The sequence below is a fragment of the Sinohyriopsis cumingii genome, chromosome 2, assembly GCF_028554795.1.
Source record: "Sinohyriopsis cumingii isolate HCF-2022 chromosome 2, ASM2855479v2, whole genome shotgun sequence".
Taxonomy (NCBI): domain Eukaryota; kingdom Metazoa; phylum Mollusca; class Bivalvia; order Unionida; family Unionidae; genus Sinohyriopsis; species Sinohyriopsis cumingii.
This window is the reverse complement of record NC_142962.1, coordinates 163,518,543-163,542,170: the sequence shown is the minus strand read 5'-3', so window position 1 is coordinate 163,542,170 and position 23,628 is coordinate 163,518,543. Positions and strand designations below refer to the sequence as shown.

The window sequence follows — 23,628 nt, the reverse complement described above, 5'->3', positions numbered from 1 at the left end:
GGATACTATGCAGTTCACTGTGCAATTTGCAAAACCAAAAGTCTCCTGAACTCTAAGAAGATCCTAGCCTCATTCAAAAGTTCTGAAAAAAGGACAGTACCAGCAGGATTTAGTGGTCCTGATTTCCTGCAGTAAAGCACACTCAGTACTTGCTGAAAATAGGGCTGGTACACTCTTACTAATTTACTGAAATCCTCCATATTGAGTGACTTTGTTTGTGTTTTTGTTTTCACCACTAAACCTTATTAGCCTTTCTAACAGTCTCTAAGCATTTATGTGTGCTACTATATTGAGTGGAAACAGGAAATCAATATGAAGACTTTTCCGCAACTGTCAAAAATATTTAATTGCAAATGGAAAAAGAGAGTGTTTTGCCATTAAAATGGTCAATAACACTTGCTGTTAATTTACACAAATGTAAAGATTTGGGAATATGTTAAGCTAGAAATATATATCCCCAAGAATACCTTTCTTTATCTAATATTGTTGGTTTGTACCTAACTGTGAATATTTTTCATTAAATCCACATACCTGTCATTACTACCCCTGACTGAGTATGTCAGTTTCCCAAACTCTCCCAAATCAGCATCATGGGCCTGTAAAAGAAGGAAGCCTTTCAATTTTCTGTAAATAACTGATGTTCACATTTTCTTTTAGAACTTTTAAATTTGCCAATTGTATTAAATAACCTGTGGAGTAGTTAATAGTTTCGAAATTTTGTATAAATCCACAATGGAAGCAAATTAATCAAGGTGAGACATTTTATTAGCAAATTACTATAAGAAAACAAGTGTCCCAAAAAATTATATTGCCTTAGTCAGAACATCATCATAATTGACAAACATGTAAACCTGAATATGTAATTAAAAGTTAACAATCTTTAGAATGGCTATAAAATTCTGATCTTGGACTTAATTCAGAGTACTTGTTTATCTCCACTGACTTCTTAGTACCTGTCTGTCTTGTGTATAATGACTTCTTAGTATCTGTCTCATGTCCAAAGACTTTACAGTATTTATCAGAGACAATGACTTCACGCTACATTTTTATCTCCCATGACTCACTGTACCAATCTTATGTCCAATTACTTCAATGTACTTGTCTGATCTGTCCAATTACTTCAAAGTACTTGTTTAATTTGTCCAATTAATTCAAAGTACTTGTCTTATCTGCAATTACTCTGGATATCTTCTACCATGATAGTGACTGACTTTTCTCCAATTAGTTCAAAGTACCTGTTCTCTCACAAAAGAGTTTTGACATTTTCTTCAGAGAATAAACCATTTCAGCAACTGTCCAATAATGTAAGCAAACTCATTGTTTCTAAAGGTTATGAGTCAATTTATTTAAATTCGATATTCATTAGCAGGAATCAATGGAAAAAATGATGCATAATGCAATACATATAGTATCAAAGTTGTGGGCATCTATGGAAAAAAATAAAAGCACAATACATATCATAGTGTACATAAACAATCAAGCCTGTACATAAAACCTTACGACTGAATGATGCTAATTTCAATCATAAACACTATATTCACAAGCTACGTCTGTGTAAGGTTTATCAAAATTAAGATTTGCTTAATCTAGCTCCATAATGTGTTCAATACACTTAAATACCTTATAAAGGAAGAAATAAACTTTTCATATGGATAACTTTTAACAAATGAAGCATGCTAAAAGTGATAAGAACTTGGACTTGCCTGCATCCTAATAACAAGTGTTCCATTCTGAGAATTTTCCTTGACAGTGGCATTGTAGGAGTCTCTATTAAATATTGGCTCATTATCATTGACATTCAGGATGTGTACAGTAACTGTGGCTGAGCTGGATCGGCGCTCTGCAGTATCCTTCTCCCTGGCAATTATCTGAGGGATCAAAAACAAACACCATCTTTTTACTTTAATAACTTATTGCAACATAACATTCATAATTTCAAATCTTGATAACTCTAACATCTTGTCCGATTTTCTTGAATGAGGAATATTCTTTATGTCATACTGAAGATATGCCTAATGTCATTTTGAAAAAATCCAATCTTCCCAATTGGATCAAAGCCCTTATAAAGGGACTGTTCAGAGTAAAATGTCATTAACCCAACACTCTGGTTTTCATAGCCAATTGGATAAAAGCTTGCAAATATCTCAAATTTAAACAATGTGTTTTAATGCAAGTATGACATTTCAGATAATTGATATTTCTATATCGTGTATTTGAATGCAATAATGACACTTTAGATGATATTTCTATATGATGTATTTTCATGCAATCAAGTCACTTTATATGATATTTCTATACCATCTATTTTAATGCAATCACATTTTATTAGATATTTCTATACCATGTATGCAATCACGTTATTTTAGATGATATTTCTATACCATGTATGCAATCATGTTATTTTAGAAGATATTTCTATACCATGTATTTTTACTGCAATCACGTTATTTTAGATGATATTTCTATACCATGTATTTTAGTGCAATCATGTTATTTTAGATGATATTTCTATACCATGTATTTTACTGCAATCATGTTATTTTAGATATTTCTATATCATGTATTTAAATGCAAGCATGTCATTTAGATGATATTTCAATACCATGTATTTTAATGCAATCATGTCATTTTAGATGATATTTCAATACCATGTATTTTAATGCAATCATGTCATTTTAGATGATATTTCAATACCATGTATTTTACTGCAATCACGTCATTTTAGATGATATTTCTAAACCATGTATTTTAATGCAATCGATGATATTTCAATACCATGTATTTTACTGCAATCATGTCATTTTAGATGATATTTCTATACCATGTATTTTACTGCAATCATGTCATTTTAGATGATATTTCTATACCATGTATTTTAATGTTTTTCCCTTATGCTACTTATTGGTATCAGCAATACTTCAGAAAGCATTTAACATTACTTTTGAGTCTTTACCAGTAAAGTAAATTAGAAAAAGTGTTGACATGAAGGCTGTACCTTGTGTTTTATAACATAATTTTAAATAAGTAATGCATTAATTCAACACTTTTGACCAATTATCTATGTTTACATACTGCTTTTAATTACATAGGCAATATCTATGTGAGAAGTTTTATGGCTTATATAAAGTCACATATTATTGATAATGAACTAAAATGAACATTATTAAGTACTGAAATGAACATCTTGATTTAATTTATGTAAGTAATGTACATGGATTATATACTGACATGAACATCTTTGATTAAGTACTGAAATTAACATCTTTGATTAAGTACTGAAATGAACATCTTAGATTTAGTATATTACATGGCATAATAGTCTTCAATTTAGTACTTACATTAAGTACTGATGGTGGCACTGAAACATTATACAAGTTCAGCTATGATTAACATTAATATTGTGTGTTTTCCAAGTGACCCAGTATCAATCTTGCTGAGAAAATTTTCTTCTGCTTTGTCTTAGGTGAACAGAATTAGGTCTGATGGCAGAACAATAATTGACCTTGACAAAAGAATCAGGCCTGATGGCAGAAGAATCACTGACCTTGAAACCAAAATTGTGAAGGCTTAAGGGCAAATACATATTTAATAGAGTAGGAAATATAATGTAGGATTTTAGATGAGTGCATCTTTCATATCATTATAATGTAATTATAATTAAATGCAGTCCGATGTCTTGGATATTCAGTTTTTGCTTTAAGTCATGTCGTGATTGCATAAGGTGCTATCAAAATAATTTAATATCAAGAAAATATATAAATTTTTCAATGAAGATAACACATCATTCATGTGAATTATCAATCTTACCAAGTTTGGTCAACACTTGCATCCAGAATTGGAAATATCTTTTCAAAAATATCTCTTATCGTTTGAAGATGAAAACATTATAGACATTATATGGAAATATGACTCGTACAGATCATATGGAAATATGACTCGTACAGATCATATGGAAATATGACTCATACAGATCATATGGAATTATGACTCATACAGATCATATGGAAATATGATTCATACAGAACATACGGAAATGTGACTCGTACAGATCATATGGAAACATGACACGTGTATATCATATGGAATTATGACTCGTACAGATAACATGGAAATGTGACTCGTACAGATCATATGGAAATATGACTCATACAGATCATATGGAAATATGACTGATTCAGACATCATACACATCATATGGAAATATGACTGATTCAGACATCATACACATCATACAGGAATATGACTGATTCAGACATCATACACATCATACAGGAATATGACCATGATTCAGACATCATACACATCATACAAGAATATGACTGATTCAGACATCATACACATCATACAGGAATATGACTGATTCAGACATCATACACATCATATAGGAATATGACTGATTCAGACATCATACGCATGATATAGGAATCTGACTTATTCAGACATCATATACATCATACAGGAATATGACTGATTCAGACATCATACACATCATACAGGAATATGACTGATTCAGACATCATACACATCATACAGGAATATGACCATGATTCAGACATCATACACATCATACAAGAATATGACTGATTCAGACATCATACACATCATACAGGAATATGACCATGATTCAGACATCATACACATCATACAGGAATATGACTGATTCAGACATCATACACATGATATAGGAATATGACTTATTCAGACATCATACACATCATACAGGAATATGACCATGATTCAGACATCATACATATCATACAGGAATATGACTGATCCAGACATTATACCCATCATACAGGAATATGACCATGATTCAGACATCATACACATCATACAGGAATATGACTGATTCAGACATCATACACATGATATAGGAATATGACTTATTCAGACATCATACACATCATACAGGAATATGACTGATTCAGACATCATACACATCATACAGGAATATGACTGATTCAGACATCATACTTATCATATAGGAATATGACAATGGTTCATATATCATACACACCATACAGGAATATGACTGATTCAGACATCATACACATGATATAGGAATATGACTGATTCAGACATCATACACATCATACAGGAATATGACAATTGTTCATATATCATACACGCCATACAGGAATATGACTGATTCAGACATCATACACATCATACAGCAATATGACTGATTCAGACATCATACACATCATACAGGAATATGACTGATTCAGACATCATACACATGATATAGGAATATGACTTATTCAGACATCATACACATCATACAGGAATATGACAATGGTTCATATATCATACACACCATACAGGAATATGAATGATTCAGACATTATACACATCATACAGGAATATGACTGATTCAGACATCATACCCATCATACAGGAATATGACCATGATTCAGACATCATACACATCATACAAGAATATGACTGATTCAGACATCATACACATTATACAGGAATATGACTGATTCAGACATCATACACATCATACAGGAATATGACTGATTCAGACATCATACACATCATACAGGAATATGACTGATTCAGACATCATACACATCATACAGGAATATGACCATGATTCAGACATCATACACATCATACAAGAATATGACTGATTCAGACATCATACACATCTTACAGGAATATGACTGATTCAGACATCATACACATCAACTGACTTCACATATTACTTGCATGGCTTGAGTCTATTTGTCTTTGTCAACCAAAGTAATACAGAACTGACTATATCAACTGCCCCTACCTGAAATGTGAGCTGAGATGTGATTTCGTAGTCCAGAGCACTTTGGTTGTTGACACGTATTAGTACAGAGGACTCTGAGAACACTTCACTTGGCTGTGGGGTGAAGTCAGAGTAGGGTCTCCCATTCTTTTCCAGAAACAGCTCAAAATGACTGTTAGATCCCTGGATGAAAACAAACAAACAAATCATCATTCACGAAAATTGCCATGACAAATGCCTATAAGTTTTATGAAAAGATTCCTTGTACAGAAGAATAATCATATTTGGTGGGTGTTTCTTTAGTATAGAAAGCATTACACTGACAATAGTTATTGGATATTTTATAAATTGTACAAACAGGAGCCACTTGACTGAGCTCCCGTCTTAATTGATCTAATTCTGCATTCCATGGCTATCATAAATGAAAACACTATTACTGTATCATTTTCAGTTAAAATGTTAAAATTTTGAATAAAATTTTGTATTCTGATGACATACCTGCCAACCTTCCAGACATACATATATGGTAGATTTTAAAAAAGTACCTGACAAAGGACTCCAAAATTCTAAATAACTGTAATGTGTATATACTTCCAATGATTGACTACTGTTAAGCAATATGAGGAAATTGTATTAGTTTCCAAGAGAACTGGAAACACAAGCTTTAAAATTGAGCATCGTGGCTGATTCTTGATGTCCCCACTGATGCATTGTCATCAAACATGTGCACAGAATGAAAATGGTTAAGAAATGACATGTATGTATAAAAGGAGACTTTCCAGAGTATATAATTAAATGATTCCATAAGACGTCTTCTCCTTATCATCTAGGTTCAAATTTTAACCCTTTCATCACTATAGACCGGTTTTCCAGTCCAGGGGAAGTAAGTCCGTAAACACTATGGACCGCTTTACCGGTCTGGGGCAGTGTTCTTCTCTAACGTTATAGTACCCGACTATATAAATTCTGGGGTACCTCTAATAACTTCCTACTTGTAATGTAGATATTATATTTGGATTATCTCGTGAGTTTAGCTTGTATATAGCTAGAAATATTGAATAAAGTAGGCACTTTTAACGAGCTTTCCAAATGGTGAAATTTGTATCCAAAATGGCAGAGTTTGAAGAAGGAGCAGATGAGAGTGAAGTGTCCGATTTTGAATTATCAGAGGATTTTACCAATTTTGACCTAGTAAATAAAATGAGAGTAGGCGTCTGGAGAGGCAATGGAATGTGCTTGTGGGTGACAGTGACGACGATGAAGAGGACTTTGAAGGTTCTGAACCGGAGGAAGTGTACGCTCCACGTAATTTGTTTGGATGACGTTGGAAAACCAATGAGATTTGTTTCAGTTTTCTGAGAGAGTTGGACCCACTCGAGTGTTAGATGGCTACAGGAAAGCTTTGGAATATTTTCAAATATTCTATTCAGATGAAGTTTTTGGAAATATTATCCGTCTAACGAATTTGAATGCAACGATCAAATGTGCCAGAGGCGATACAGGTGTGTGGACAGATCTCACCTTGGATGAAATCAAGGCATTTTATGGAATTTTAATTTCTACCTGTCAAATACCTGATAGAAAGACTTGTGTTGCTACTGGAATTATTCAAGAGTACATCTAGGGTCAACTGAACAAGTTTTAGGAACTTTCTAAGTTTTCTAAGAGGTAAATAGATAATTACTTGTATTTTACCTGTTGTGTTACCTGTTTGCACCTGTATTTTAACAGTTGTAATAGATATGCACATTTTAGTCAATCAGTCATAAAATTTGATTTTTAACCTTGATTTTGAAACCTAATCCAGCCAGATATCTTTAAAATTGGCAAAGTTATTTTATTTCAAAATCCACAAGTCATTTTGCTTTACAACTCCAAAGTTACTTAGTGTTGAGGACTCTATGCCCCCAAAGTTACTTAGTGTTGAGGACTCTATGCCCCCAAAGTTACTTAGTGCTGAGGACTCTATGCCCCCAAAGTTACTTAGTGTTGAGGACTCTATGCCCCCAAAGTTACTTAGTGTTGAGGACTCTATGCCCCCAAAGTTACTTAGTGATGAAAGGGTTAATAACAATTTAAAATTCCCCAACCTTGCATTGAAATATTTAAAGGAAGTCTACAGTATTCAGGGGCTGAAATATGGAACTCACTGTCTGCTAACATTCAATCTGTAATTTTGTTATTAAATCATTTTAAAACATGTACATGCAATATTTCAAACCTACATATTAACAAATGAACTAGAAAAATATAACTGAGTTCTGGGATTTATCACAATGTCATGTTTCAAATTTTTCAACTGCTTCTTTTCCACCGTTTATATTAACATATTTATAAAAGTATGCAAAAGATCTTGTATATATAAATTCAGTGTATGAATATTTCTCTACTTTTGTACCTAATGCAGACCTGCTAAAAACTGAGTCCATCTCAGTAAGGAGGCAGTTGATTTTTTTCTGTAAGATTGACCAGTTTTCAGCAAGGTGTAACAAAATATCAATAACTGATATTGTCTAGCTGGAAAACATAATTAAAAGTGTGATGCATCGACGATAAACAGTATCATGTTCAACTGAAAAGTTTGTAAAGTACGCATAGACTTTATTTACCACTAGTATAGTTGCACAAACTCTAGTTCCAAACCCTATACAGCTCAATGGCTTGTTGTTATCTCTCAGCTTGACATAATTCCTGGAAATTATTTTCCATTTCACATGACGACAGCAATCATATCTCCAGCTATAAGACATACTCAAATTGGCATGTGATGTCCAATAAACTTAACTGTGTCCTTTCCAGCTTTTATTCACAAGAATCTGAATACCCCTTATTATTCTACTGTGTTGATTATTAACACTTTTCTAGAAGCTTATTTCCCTTTCATCTTATACATGCATCTATTTCTGGATGCCATTTTTAAAAATTCTATAATCGACAGTTTGATCATGCAGATGCTTCACATGAACAAATAGGTGCAGTTTAAAGCATTGGGGGGTGTTGCTGTAAAGTTAGTCTGGTTCCCTGACTAATTTTACTAATTCTAAGATGAAACCTGGATCCAAATAAAACATGGATGAACCAATTATCCTGATTTTTTTGGCAATAATCATTTTTTCCACAATTTTTGCTAGCATGCAGTAAGTCCGTATTTTAAAGGTAATTTTCGTAAGTCGTACAGCAAAATCGTAAGAGTTGGCAGGTTTGCTAATGTTCTTTTATGAAAAATTATAATAATGATGTAAACTTTACTGCAGGCCACATTTTTGCAGAATAAACCTAAAGGTATATCTAAGAAGAACTGACAAATAACTGCTATGCACCTTGCTGAAAGTCTTTTTCAAAACAATGTTGTTAGGGAGATAAACAAAAATCAATATATGCAGTTAAATCCTCTGACTTTCATAATGTATTTTAGTAGATTTTGTTTGGGGTGTGTGTGTGAGACTCGGTGTTTTGTTGTTCCAAAACGGCACCATGCACTTATTTCAGCTGATATAAAATGACTGGAAATTCAAATCTGAATGAAAGAAAGAAATGAACTACTTTCCATGAAGCATTTAATACACTTTCAAACAAGGAATAATTACCAAGCTTAGCACTATCATGTATCATCGCACACACACTAACTTGGAACCAGAATTATTTCATAAAAAAAGACAAAGAAAACAGAACTTGCCCTCTTTCTGAAAATTTGTTTTTGGTCCCTAAACATTCATTTTGCACTCATTAAAGAATTGATGGTACTGTTCTTCAAACTTGTTGAATTTTTCTCATATTTTTCTTCTTTTGCAACTGATTTTCTTAGTAAGATCGCTGTTCTGGAACATTTCATTACAAATTATGCAATAGCAGTGAAGTACTTCAGCTCATGCGGCATGATCAGTCAATCATTTAAACAAGTTATTTCTTTTGGGACTGAACTCATGCATTGTACCAATGTTTAGTCATGTTACTATGCTGACGCAGGTTGTACACTCCAGAATGACAATGTCAATATGTAAAGTTAACCAACCGGGAGTTCTAAAATTTTGTTTTGCTAGCACTTGCTCCATTCGCAGATGCCTCATTCTTCCCTGAATCACACTTCTATACTATTCCAATTATTGTAATTATCATGGTTCACATTTAATTCATGGAGTAAAACTGGCCTTCAAGGAATACTGCAGCTGACCATGTACTACATGCCACTATTCTTTATAAAGATGTCTTAAACATTCTCAATAAGGTAATTAAGTGTAATAACTTTGTTTCCATAAAGATGTCTTAAACATTCTCAATAAGGTAATTAAGTGTAATAACTTTGTTTCCATAAAGATGTCTTAAACATTCTCAATAAGGTAATTAAGTGTAATAACTTTGTTTCCATAAAGATGTCTTTAACATGCTCACTAAGGTAATTAAGTGTAATAACTTTGTTTTAATAAAGATGCATTAAGCATTCTCACTAAGGTAATTACGTGTAATAACTTTTGTTCTAAAAAGATGTCTTAAACATTCTCATTAAGGTAATTTCATGTAATAACTTTTGTTTCTAAAATACACAACCCTTTGATTTGCCTAGCTTCAAATAAATTTGGTTGTTTTACTCCATCAAATTTGCCTATGCAAATTAGCCAAATGAGCAGTGCTGAAATGATTTGCAACAAAAAATTTCAATTTTCCAAATGGCTGGAAGTGTTTATAAAAACTACAGGTTATGTGCATATTCACAGAATTAAGAGTGGTTTCTTATCTATGTATTTGTTTCTTTTCTTCCTAAGATTTAATGTAAATTGTTTTTATCAACATGACTGTCAAGGGGCTTGTGAGTCAAAATCATGTCATGTTTCTGGCAGGTATGTGATGACTGTATCTAAATTTCCAAAATCATCCATTAGCAAATTGACAACAGGTATTCACTAACAAAAAAAACGAAAAACTTGATTTTGCCCTTACAAAGCACCCACTTTGGAAAGTGGCTGGGTCATAATTTAATAAAATAACAGCAAAAAAAATTGTAATCAACATAGCGCAAAATCAATTTCACATTTGTATATTAAATGTGTTATATACTTATGTGAAACTGGCATATAATACAAATGCAAGTCATATTTTTATTCTGCATACAAACAGTGATTTTCATCTGTTGTGATAATGTACATTTAGAATCTTACAAATTACATGTGAAATTGATAAAACTTATAAATAAAATATTCTATTTTCAGATTTTAGAATGGGGTTTTATTTATGAAACAGTTCAGATATATAAACAAATCTCTGGGGGCTTATTTTAAAGTCCTCACCTTGTCAATACTGATAATGTTCATAATGGTGAATGGTGTTACAAAAGTGATAGTTAGAAAGTCCTCACTTGATCAATATCAATACAGTCTATAATTGTGAATGGTGTTGCAAAAGTTAAAGTTAGAAAGTCCTCACTTGATCAATATCAATAAAGTCTATAATGGTGAATGGTGTTGTGAAGGTGTTAAGGACACTGAGGATAACTTGGTACTTCTCACCTGGGCAACATTGCTAATGTTTGTAACATTGAATCATGGTTTTGTAAAGGTATTAGAAGATCCTCGAGTCACCTGGTTAATATGACTAATGTTTAAATGGTGAATGGCATTGTGATGGTAATAGGGACACCCTGTTGCACATTTTTGAAAATCGACATTTAAGTCAAGATTTCAAAAGTTTATGATAGTGAATAGTCTCAAAGTCCTCACCTGGTCAACATCACTAACGTTCATGGTAAATGGTGTTGTGAAGGTGATAGGGACACCCTGCTGCATGTTCTCCAGGATTGTGGCATTGTACCATGGACTGTTTAACAAGGGAGAGTTATCATTGATGTCAATGACTGTGATTGTAACCAGTGTTGTGGCTGTAGTGACTCCTGTGTTCACTTGACCTGGTGGCACAACCTCTGAGGCCTGCAATATAGCATGGGATGAAGCAAAAAAAATAAAACTAAAAGGCAAATATGAAGTAGGCATACATAATACACCTGTATTGCTGAACATGTTATAACAGAAGTACACAGTATTGCTGAACATGTTACATTAACACATTAACCCCTGGTGACGAGAATATTCGTGGTACTTTTCCAACCTGATCTCCCGCGTGCCTCATTAACACAGCTTGTATCCCAAGTGCCGAGTTTGCGAGGCAGTATTTGTCTATGCCTGTATCCCGCACAATGAGTTAAATCGGCACAAACCACTGGTTGATTTGAAGCCATTTCCTAATTATACAAGCAATTTAACCAATAAAATTGTAGCTTACATAGATAGAGTGAACATTGCTGAACGGAGAGAAAAAAATTTGACTTCGATGGCAGCAGAAATAGTGAAAATATATACGTCTGAAAATGATGCAAATTGACGAGAATCAGCAACTGGGAGCAAACTTTTACTTGACAGATTCTGACAGAGAATTTTCTGGATTTTAATCAGATGAGATTGATAGTGACATCGAAAAAACTACTGGAAATAACAGCGGTAGTGACGAGAATGAGAATGTCGAAGAAGAAGAAGAAAATGAAAGTAGAGCTGATCGATGATCGTAAATGATAAAACACACATTGACAAGAGGCTATACAAAGGACCAGCAATGGATTTAGACATTAATGCAAATGAATTTGATTTCGCGGAACTTTATTTTCTTTTGAATAATCGTTAAATAAATGTTTGGGAAATATATGTTGTTAACATGAGTGTTCATAGTTCAAGCATTGTTAAGTGTTTTATTAGTCTTAAAAATTTCAGTGAGAGTTCTAAGGGAGAAAGGTAAGTAAAGAGCAAGTAAAATATGCCCATTTGTGTATAGTATTCACAGGATGTTCAGTTTACAAGAGATGACAAGTGGAATTTCTGTGTACATAAAATATAATTATTTCATGTGCTGATGGTGTTAATAATTCTGTGTGAATTCATAATGGATTTTATGGATTATTCATGGCAAGAGAAGCAAATTGGCAAGTACATCATTTGTTTTCACCATCATGCATTAGTTTTATTTCTGCATGTAGCATGAAATTTATACCATTATGTATATAAGTTTATTGAGAACTGCCGTGCCAAATTTCAGCTGAATTAAATGAATACAAATAAAATAATAACAATTTTATTGCAAGTAGCCCCCTCTATAAAAATCTGCAAGCCAATTGCTGTCAGCTAGTCTCAGGGATACATGCACTGGAAAGACTAACACTGCTCTAGGTGATCTCTGCAAGTATGCTGCAGGGGACTGCCTAGCTGTTTGGCTCAGGGGTTAATGTGTTAAAAGTACACACATGATACACTTGTATTGCTTGACGTTATAACAAAAGTACACACATGATACTCCTGTATTGCTTGACGTATTATAACAAATTAGTATGCATAGAAAAATTAAGCAAATTTCAAATGGTCAGCATCAGTCATAGGAGATACTAAGGAAGTGCATGATGATCCCAAAAAAGAGGCCCAGCATACTGTTTTATTCTGATTCTGACATAATAATCTTGCATGTGATTTAATGTAACCAATTCACAAGCAATCAAGTTATTAAAAAGATTACCAGTTGTCACCCAGTTTTACAACATAATGGTAAAATAATTAAACCATGAAATAATCTTTGCTACAATGTTTGGGACACAACAAATGACATTCATTATTAAACAGCATTATCACGTAACATGGAAGCAAAAGGAAGAATACCCACTGCTTTGATGGATTTGTGCACACATGCCATTTTTCGTTATGTCTCAGGAAATAGCAGTGCAAATTGGACCACGATTACGTTTCACATTTGCTGCAAATTTATATTCCATCTATTTGCTCATAAGTATTTATAAAAAGATGGAATTCTTTGTTATCAAGCATCACTAAAAAAGAAATCCAACCAAACATTTCTCAGCAATTATTAGCATGTCTTTTTCTTCCCAAAAATGATATTTTCAAATTTAATTTGACAGTGCTTCTCTATCATCAAAATGATAGCAGAAAGGACTTCATGAGGATGAAACTGAAATCAATTCCATAATTACTGTTTATATCACAAAAGTAAATCTGCAGAAGGTTTATTCCCCTAAGTTGGTATAAGATACAATACTAATGATTAATAAAACAAGAAAATTTAATGTATACATGCTGGAGTTTTCATGTTCATAAAAATGTTGTTGTTGTGGGGTTTAACGCCATTTTTCAGCACGATAGGCTATACATGGCGGCCAGTATTAATGGTGGAGGAAGAACCCGGAAAACCCCGGAAAGAACCACCGACCCACGAGAAGCTACTGGCAAGCTTTCTCACATGCCCACATTGGCTGAATCTTAGACTCGAACCGCCGCAGACAGAGGTGAGATGGCAGTGATCCGTAACGAAGAGCGCTTTAGACCACTCGGCCACTCGGGGCCCCATAAAAATGTATGGATGCTAAAATATTGTGACCAACAGTAATTTCGCACAAAAAGGATTGTATCCAATGTTACCTTTACTTTCATGTCGTACACCCCTCCCTTGTCCCGTACATTTGGTGAATCTCGATCAAGTGGCATCTTCACAATGATCACTCCAGTCTCTGCACTCAGGGAAAAAAATTCAAATGAGCCTGAAAATAAAGAAAGAATAATCAAATGTTCTAATCTTCCTTAACAGACACCTTCTAACAGGAACTACTCATCCCAGCCTAAGTATGTTTTTCAAAAGTAAAAATCTGAACTTCAATTTAACTCCCTTTTTGAAAATATCCCTCTGAAAGCCTAAAATATTTCATCTCTTCATTGGCTTATAAATGGTTTAGTTTGGTGATTAGATGATACTACAGCTGTTTGACTAACAATGCCTGTACTTAATTTGTACTATGTCTCTTTCCTCATCGCCTGTAAAGCAAAAGTTATCTTGTATTCAGTGATTTGACACGTCCAAGTTTAAAGGTATAATTGGTCTATAATGAAATTTATAAGACATACTCATGCTATATACATTAACATAGATGCAGACAATTAAAATTAAACAAAGACTGAATATATATATATATATATATATATCAAGCAGCACAAGTCCAAAAGAACTCAATCAAAATAAATGGATTTATGGATTAAATGTGTGCACAAATTTAAAAGGTTACATGAATAATGGTATATTCCAAGTCTGATAAAAATCAGGTGACAAAGATGACTCCATATTTGTAACAAGTTCAGCCAATCAGATGCAGGATCAACTCATTAATATGCATGGATCTTGTTCATTATCAAACTCACCAAACTTGCAAGCCCTATCATAATGCTACAAGATTACCTAATTAGTATGCATGGAACTCACTCATTATGAAGCTTGTCCATTATTTTGATAATATAAACCTATATGTCAAGTTTGATCAAAATCATAACATGGTTCATGTCCTTCAGTGTGGTAACAGCCCAGAAATCACATGCAAGAACAAATTATTATCATGCATGGATCTGTTTAATTTTTCAAACTCATCTGAGATCTTGATGATGTAAGCCTTTAATCCAAGTTTGATCAAAACTGAACCAGACATATTGCCTCCAGAGCAATTGCTGATGGACACACGAAGCTGCTGGGTCTAACAATATGCTTGCTTGGCCTAGTGGCTAGGTGAACTAAAAATGGACAACTATGAATCATCCAGTATTTAAAATGCTATGTACAACTTTAAAGCTTCTCAAGACAACTAATTTAAGGAGTTTTACATAAAACAAGAGACCCAAGAGGGCCTTACATCACTCACCTGATTACAATCTACCAAATAACCAATGTAAGAGCATATGACTAAGAAATATGGGGCAGCATGATCCTTTTAGTAAAAATTTCTTCTAGTTCTAATGATGGCAAATGTTATAAAAACAATTATTTCAAAGTCTATTTTTTGTACACCCATATTCCAAGGTACATCAAAACCATTTTCATCCACTGCTGAAAGACCATTAAGCCCAGATGATATCTGTCAAAGTTGGTCAAATTCTATTCAGTGGATATTTTATATTAACTTCGTTTAAATCTTTTTCTACTCCTAGTGATGGCAGCCATATTTGATGGCAGACTGGCATCACTTACATAACCTGAAAGGCATAAGATGTTTCTTTTCTCATTTGGTCAGATTCTGGAGAGTTGTTTGTGAGAAGTTGTCACAGTCTTTTTCCTACCTGAACATTGGCCTTATCTGATGGCAGATCATCAGTATAAAATTGATGCCAGGATGCTCTCAGCCAAATTTGGCAGAAATTGGTCAACTGGTGTTTGAGAAGTTGAAAATAGCAAAAGGTGACAGACTTGAAACACATGATGGAAGATGCAAGATCATGGTCTGGTTAGCTAAAAAGCTCAGGCTGTGCTACATCTTGGTTGAACTATTAGGGAAAAGTTTATTTATCTCTCATGCACAATGATCAGAAAATGGACATTTGTTAAATTGGGGGTGGGGGGTACTGGGAGTTTGGGGTGGGAGAATGTCCTCAAGGTGCAACACTGCTATGGATTACCATGTCCAGTGTTGACTTACCTTTGATAAAATAAAAAATTAAAAAAATTATATATATATATATAATGACCTCTTGTGCTCAGTGTTGACTTACCTTCAATAAAGCTGTAATTAACTACATTTTCAACTCCTCTGTCCCCATCTAATGCAGTCACTTGTAGTATACTTGTTTCCTTGTGAGGAAGAAAGATTCACAATACTTTAATATTTCTATGCATAATGTAATATTGAAATGAAAAGAGAGAATGAAAAAAATTAGGCTTGGGTTGGCATTGTGATGAGAAAATCTATCTAGTTTTCTAGCTAAGTCATGCTTGGGTTGGCAATGTAACAAGAAAATCCAGCCAACTGGCTAAGTAATTCATGCTTGGGTTGGCACTATGTAAAGAAAATCAAGAAACTGGCTAATTAATTCATGATTGGGCTGGTACTATGTAAAGAAAATCCAGCCAACTGGCTAATTAATTCATGATTTGGTTGGCACTATGTAAAGAAAATCCAGCCAACTGGCTAATTAATTCATGATTGGGTTGACACTATGTAAAGAAAATCCAGCCAACTGGCTAATTAATTCATGATTGGGTTGGCACTATGTAAAAGAAATCCTGTCAACTGACTAGGCACTGTGAAAAGAAAATCCAGCCATCTGGCTGACTAATCCACTTATCTTCTGCTAGACTTTATGAGACATGAAAGATGGTGTAAATCTAAACAGGGTGGGAACAGAATTTGTTTTGCTGAAGGGTAATTTTGAGAAATTCATTTCAATTAAAAATGGGCAAATCCTCTGTATCTCACTGTAAAGTGAACTTTCTTATCTTAAAACTGGAATAAGTGGATTTGATCCTTAGTCTTTCCCACCCCACCTTCATGCATAAATTTACCAGGATATAATTTCTATCTTAAATTTTGTAGAGACCACTGAGTTATCATCATACGATTTCCATTCTTTTTCCCCAGCCTGGAATTGGGTTCAAATCTTTTGGTTCTCTGTGAAAAAATTTATGATAATCCCTTCTATGCTTTTGTTATATAACTTTACTGGGCTGATGTCAGCAAAAAATGAGACATGTAGTATACCCATTTTTAAACAATCTACTTTTATCACAGTTTCTAGATTTCCCTCTGTTATTGAAGTTCTCTTGGTTTTTGTGTTAATTGTTTGTTTTGTGGATGTAAGTTGTTTCTTCCCCTGATGAAGGACACTTGCTAGCTTGAAATGATAGGAAAATTTGCATTTGCATCTAAATCAATTTTTGTGTCAATATATATATATATATATATATATATATATATATATATATATCCACATGAATGTTCAAATTTACAAGGTGTTATTATATTGTTATTTGCAAACTGACCAATATTCAAATTTACAAGGTGTTATCATATTGCAATTTGTAAACTCACTAATATTCATTCTGGCAAGATGTTTTTATATTGAGATTTTTAAACTCACTAATATTCACACTGACAAGGTGTTTATTATTATATTGTGATTTTTAAACTCACCAGTGAGACATTTTCTGGTATACTGACACTATATGGCAGGTTAAAGAAGGTAGGAGGTGTGTCCTGTGTATCATTCACCGTGATCAGCAAATCTGCTGTACCATTACGCCCTCCACCATCCTGAGTGAAAAACGTGTAACTATTAATGCAGCTCAGCATGAATCAAACTACAGCTGACAAATTGTAATGTACTTTAAATTAAGATGTCCAAAAAAGTTCTTTCTTATGGCTAAGTGTTGAAAGCTCAGTTAAATTATTTTATAATGAATCAAGATCTCCATATTATGTCCAAATTTTTGCTAGCGAAAACTTGGTGGTATTTAAAATATTATCAAAACCATTGTAAATATGTATGTATTCAAAATCTAAGGAAATGTACCCAGATTAGAACTTCTCATAAAGCTTTAAGAGTTATATATATACATGCATACATATATGTGTCCAACAACTAGCGACATATCAGATGAACAATACAGGACATGATTAAAATCAGTTTGCTTATAGACCCTTACAACAGAATGCACTTAAACATTAACTCTGAGACATACAGCATGTTCCTACCAACCCTTGCTATCAGTGGAAACCTGTGCAGAATGTTCCTACCTACCCTTGCTATCAGTAGAAAACTGTACAGCACATTCCTACATACACTTGCTATCAGTGGAAAGCCGTTCAGCATGTAACTACCAATCCTTGCTATCAGTGGAAACATTTACGGCATATTCATATGTACCCTTACTATCAGTGTGAACGCGTACAGCATATTCAAACCTACCCTTGCTATCAATGGAAACTTTTATTGCATATTCATACCTACTCTTGCAGTAAACCTGTACAGCATATTCAAACCTAACCTTGCTGTCAGTGTAAACTCATACAGCATATTCAAACCTACCTTTGCTGTCAGTGTAAACTTGTACAGCATATTCAAACCTAACCTTGCTGTCAGTGTAAACTTGTACAGCATATTCAAACCTACCCTTGCTGTCAGTGTAAACTTGTACAGCATATTCAAACCTACCCTTGCTATCAATGGAAACTTTTATTGCATATTCATACCTACTCTTGCAGTAAACCCGTACAGCATATTCAAACCTACCCTTGCTATCAATGGAAACTTTTATTGCATATTCATACCTACTCTTGCAGTAAACCCGTACAGCATATTCAAACCTACCCTTGCTATCAATGGAAACTTTTATTGCATATTCATACCTACTCTTGCAGTAAACCCGTACAGCATATTCAAACCTACCCTTGCTGTCAGTGTAAACTCATACAGCATATTCAAACCTACCCTTGCTGTCAGTATAAACTTGTACAGCATATTCCAACCTAACCATGCTGTCAGTGTAAATTCGTACATCATATGCATACTTACCCTTGCTATTAGTGTAAACTCATACAGCATGTTCCTACCTACCTTTGCTATTTGTGTAAACTCGTATCAGTGTCAACATGTACAGCTTTAATTTATATCTAACAGATTAGTGTAAACTCATGCAGCATATTTCTACATCCCCTTGCTGTCAGCATTAACTCATACAGCATATTCATACCTACCCTTGCTTTCAGTGTAAACTCATACAGCATATTCATACCTACCCTTGCTATCAGTGTAAACTCATACAGCATATTCATACCTACCCTTGCTTTCAGTGTAAACTCATACAACATATTCATACCTACCCTTGCTATCAGTGTAAACTCATACACAATATTCATACCTACCCTTGCTATCAGTGTAAACTCATTCAGCATATTCATACCTACCCTTGCTATCAGTGTAAACTCATTAAGCATATTCATACCTACCCTTGCTATCAGTGTAAACTCATACAGCATATTCATACCTACCCTTGCTATCAGTGTAAACTCATACAGCATATTCAAACCTACCCTTGCTATCAGTGTAAACTCATACAGCATATTCATACCTACCCTTGCTATCAGTGTAAACTCATTAAGCATATTCATACCTACCCTTGCTATCAGTGTAAACTCATACAGCATATTCATACCTACCCTTGCTATCAGTGTAAGCTCATACAGCATATTCATACCTACCCTTGCTATCAGTGTAAACTCATTCAGCATATTCATACCTACCCTTGCTATCAGTGTAAACTCATACAGCATATTCATACCTACCCTTGCTATCAGTGTAAACTTATACAGCATATTCATACCTACCCTTGCTATCAGTGTAAACTCATACAGCATATTCATACCTACCCTTGCTATCAGTGTAAACTCATAAAAGTTGAAAGTCTCATAGTCCAGAGACCTGTGGACTGTAATGGCACCACTGTTGGGATTTATAAGAAAGGCTGTTCTATACCCTTCAGACACCCCCTGGAATTGAAAAAGATGCTTCATATCAAGAACCTAACTGCTGGCACACTTTTTAACATTTATCAGAGTAAGAATATTTTTAAAACAAAATCCACTATTTCAATAAGTATCACACAGTACAGCATGGCAGGCTAGTAAAGATCCATTATCTATTTCTCTTTTTACTCAAATTTTATGGCACATCTTCGCCAAGATAATGAAATTTCGAAGTAACAATTAAAATCTTCTTCTATTATAACAGCAACACAAATGCAATTCACAATAAGTAAACAACACCTAAACAATGCTTACACCTACCTTAATAATGATACACCTCTCCCTCGACAACTCGCATACAAAGAGGTCCACAAACATAGACCGCACTATAAGCGACGCGCAAGTTACCAAGGGACTGCCAAAAATTGAAAAATGTCGCTTTGACATCAAGAAAACCGGGGGGGGCAGGGGGCCGCGTTAGGGAACTGGGCTATTTAATGATTGAATCCTCATTTTACAATCAGGTCGATAATAATTTTTAAAACTGCACTTTTCTAATGAAGTTGTTCATTATTCTGTTCAAATAAAAAAAAATTCTTCAAAATATCCATTATATGAAAGATCGTTCCAACTGTTTTGAACATTTACATGTACGCGAAAAATCTGTGTATTACGTCACTGCTTTTTGTTTTCTTGATGAGTCTGGTTCCCGTAATGTTGTTTAATAGTATCTTGCCAAATCAGTAGTCCATAATTTGGGAACCAGACTAACTGTTGATACACCACCAAAGAAGATTCTTTTTCTTTTCGAAAACATGTGACATTTATTTCGTGACACGTCTACGTTGAAACTCAATTTTTTATTGTTCAATTAGTACAATGTTAATGTCGTGATTTCAGTGGAAGTAATAATGAAATTGCTTATCATCCCTGAGGATATCTCTAAATGCCAGTTCAAGAATTCTCTGAAGCTCGCTTGCCCACAATGGTTCGTATCTGTGAAACCAAGCTCTACATTTTACGAAGTATTCATTTTTTGCCTGGCTGCCTTGTTAATTTTTATCACAGTTATGAAAGAGTTGGTGAAGTCAAGGTAGTTTCTGTTACATACACAATAACGTTTATTACAGTGTTCGATTGATCAAATGAAGTGAGTTCACCCGACATACGACCAAGGCCACTAGATTTTAAGTTAGTCCGATTTTTGTGCCTTTCTTTTACTCCACCTCCTTTTTTTCTATTCAAAGGACATAATTAACATGATAATACAAAGGAGGCCAGCTTTAAATTCAGTGCAACAATACAACAGATACTTCCACAAGTCAGTTATCAAAACACGGTCGGCAGTTAATTAGATTCTCAGAGAAACGCTCGAGGACATAGCTGTTACATTAGATTGATGCATTTTGCATTTAATTACAAGAGGACACATTGCATTTATGATGATTACACTTAAAAGGAACTAAAAGATGGATCTAGAACACAAATTTCAATTGATAAAAAAAATTATTTAATTTGTATTTATTTATTAAAGTACTGCCTCCATGCGGCGTAAGTGACATTTTCATTGATCGAAATTTCCTTACATATCATTAATTGCAGTGTACTAGGAATGTCATTTGGAAAAAAAATGTAAAAAATTGCATGAGCTATTTTTTAATTTGACATTTCATAGTGTTGATTAAAATTTCCAAGTCCTATCTACCATTTTCAATGAAAAAACGAGCGATACATCAAAGCTTCTGTTACCAATTTTTTTCGTGATTTTCTTCAAGTTCAACAAATAGGGATAAATTTTTGGGGTATTTTCGGGTTTAAAAAATGGGATCCACGCCTGACAACGCATTACAAGCGGGTTCGCGAGTTATCAGGGTGCGAATTATCAAGGGAGTGGTGTATATAGGGGATTGCATTTTGTAAACAACTTTATGAAGTATTCTTATGACTTAGTCTTAATCACACATTGGTTTTGGTGTACAGCTATAGCAGGTGCATGTGAAAGGTTTCTTACAGAGATTGTGTATATGGGGAAAATAGTACAGACCAACATTATAATAAGAAGTTACAAGATAGAATATAAAGAGGGAAAAGGTTGAATCAGTATCATACTGAAAGTGGAGGTAAGTGCAGTTGGGATGTACAGTACTATCATATTTTATGATAATGAGAGAAGAGAGAGCTAGCACTCAAACATAAAGACATTATGGACATAAACACACTCTACAATAAAAATGATAAAAGACGGAATGAAGATAGAGTAAAGACAGAATTTATGCACACCAGATCAATCACAGCAACTATACAAAGTTATAATTACATGTTATACAACAAAGTCAACAATTGTAAATGTAATACTGCTTCAAAAATGCATGTCAAAGAAATCTGTTGTGATCTTCTGTAAATAATTGTTGAATAACTGAGACAGAACACGTTGATGAATAGTCTAGATATAACACATATGTCTGTTGGTGAATATTAGAGATATAACACACTGTTGTATATTAGATATAACACATAGGTTAATATTAGAGATACAACAAACACACTGTTGTATATTGGAGATATAACACTGGTGAATATCAAATATATAACACGCTGGTGAATATCAAATATATAACACACTGGTGAATATCAAAGATATAACACACTGGTGAATATCAAAGATATAACACACTGGTAAACTTTAGAGATACAGCATTATTTGAGTCATCTGAAGTAAAGAGGTTCTAAAAGGAATGATGACAAACAAAAACTTATTGCAGACTTGTAATAAATGTATTTGACCAGATCAAATTTAATACAGGTTTTAGAACAATAAAACTAGTAAACTAAAAGGTGAAAATAGAAAAATTCAGAAAGAAATTCACATCTGTCAAAATCATTTTTTAAAATTTTTATAATAAGTACAAAACTGAAATATCACTTTCTCATTCTTGAGAATCTTTATGCTTATTTCCCCCCAAAAATTATTAATGCAAAATCTTTACTTACTGATACTGCAGGCTGTAAGAGAAAGAAAAGTGATAAGGTGAATAATTTATAAATTAGAGATTAATTAAACATGATACTAGACTAAATTTATCCAATTCAGTAATGAGAACAAAAACTGTTCAACAACAAAGAAAATTCTAGGCCCAAAAGGCAAAAAATCCTTTTTAAAAATCATCTAAAATATTCAGTTCTCTCAAAATTATCATTTGATCAACTAGATTTGAAACAAGATATTAATTTCACTTGTCTAGGTCAAAACAAAAAGATAACAATTTCGCTTGTCCAGGTCAACTGGTTTTGAATTACTGTACTAAAATGGTCTGCGCTGGAATAAGCTACAAAAGTCCAAGAATTTAAAAAAATAATAACAAAAAGAAACTAAATTAAATTAGCATTCATATCTAATCAGGTCATCTATCCATGGGTACAAAAATGTCACCCAAATCTCATTTGCCCATGTCCACTGGTTTCATGTCATTTATCCATGGGTACAAAAATGTCACCCATCTCATTTGCCCATGTCAATTGGTTTCATGTCATCTATCCATGGGTACAAAAATGT

The 23,628-nt window shown here is 33.6% G+C and overlaps 1 protein-coding gene across 1 annotated transcript in view; it reads right to left on the bottom strand.

Annotated features, from left to right (window-relative positions):
- LOC149806231 (cadherin-23-like) overlaps window positions 1-23,628 on the bottom strand; it is a 317,815-nt gene that overhangs the window by 157,200 nt on the left and 136,987 nt on the right. Inside the window, exons 8-16 of the mRNA XM_089935354.1 lie at window positions 23,067-23,078; window positions 19,980-20,099; window positions 17,745-17,864; window positions 16,327-16,405; window positions 14,221-14,339; window positions 11,473-11,679; window positions 5,783-5,944; window positions 1,704-1,868; window positions 532-596 (exon numbers count right to left, since the gene is read on the bottom strand). Coding sequence (XP_089791480.1) covers window positions 532-596; window positions 1,704-1,868; window positions 5,783-5,944; window positions 11,473-11,679; window positions 14,221-14,339; window positions 16,327-16,405; window positions 17,745-17,864; window positions 19,980-20,099; window positions 23,067-23,078 — 1,049 coding nt within the window. The remainder of the gene's footprint in view (window positions 1-531; window positions 597-1,703; window positions 1,869-5,782; window positions 5,945-11,472; window positions 11,680-14,220; window positions 14,340-16,326; window positions 16,406-17,744; window positions 17,865-19,979; window positions 20,100-23,066; window positions 23,079-23,628) is intronic.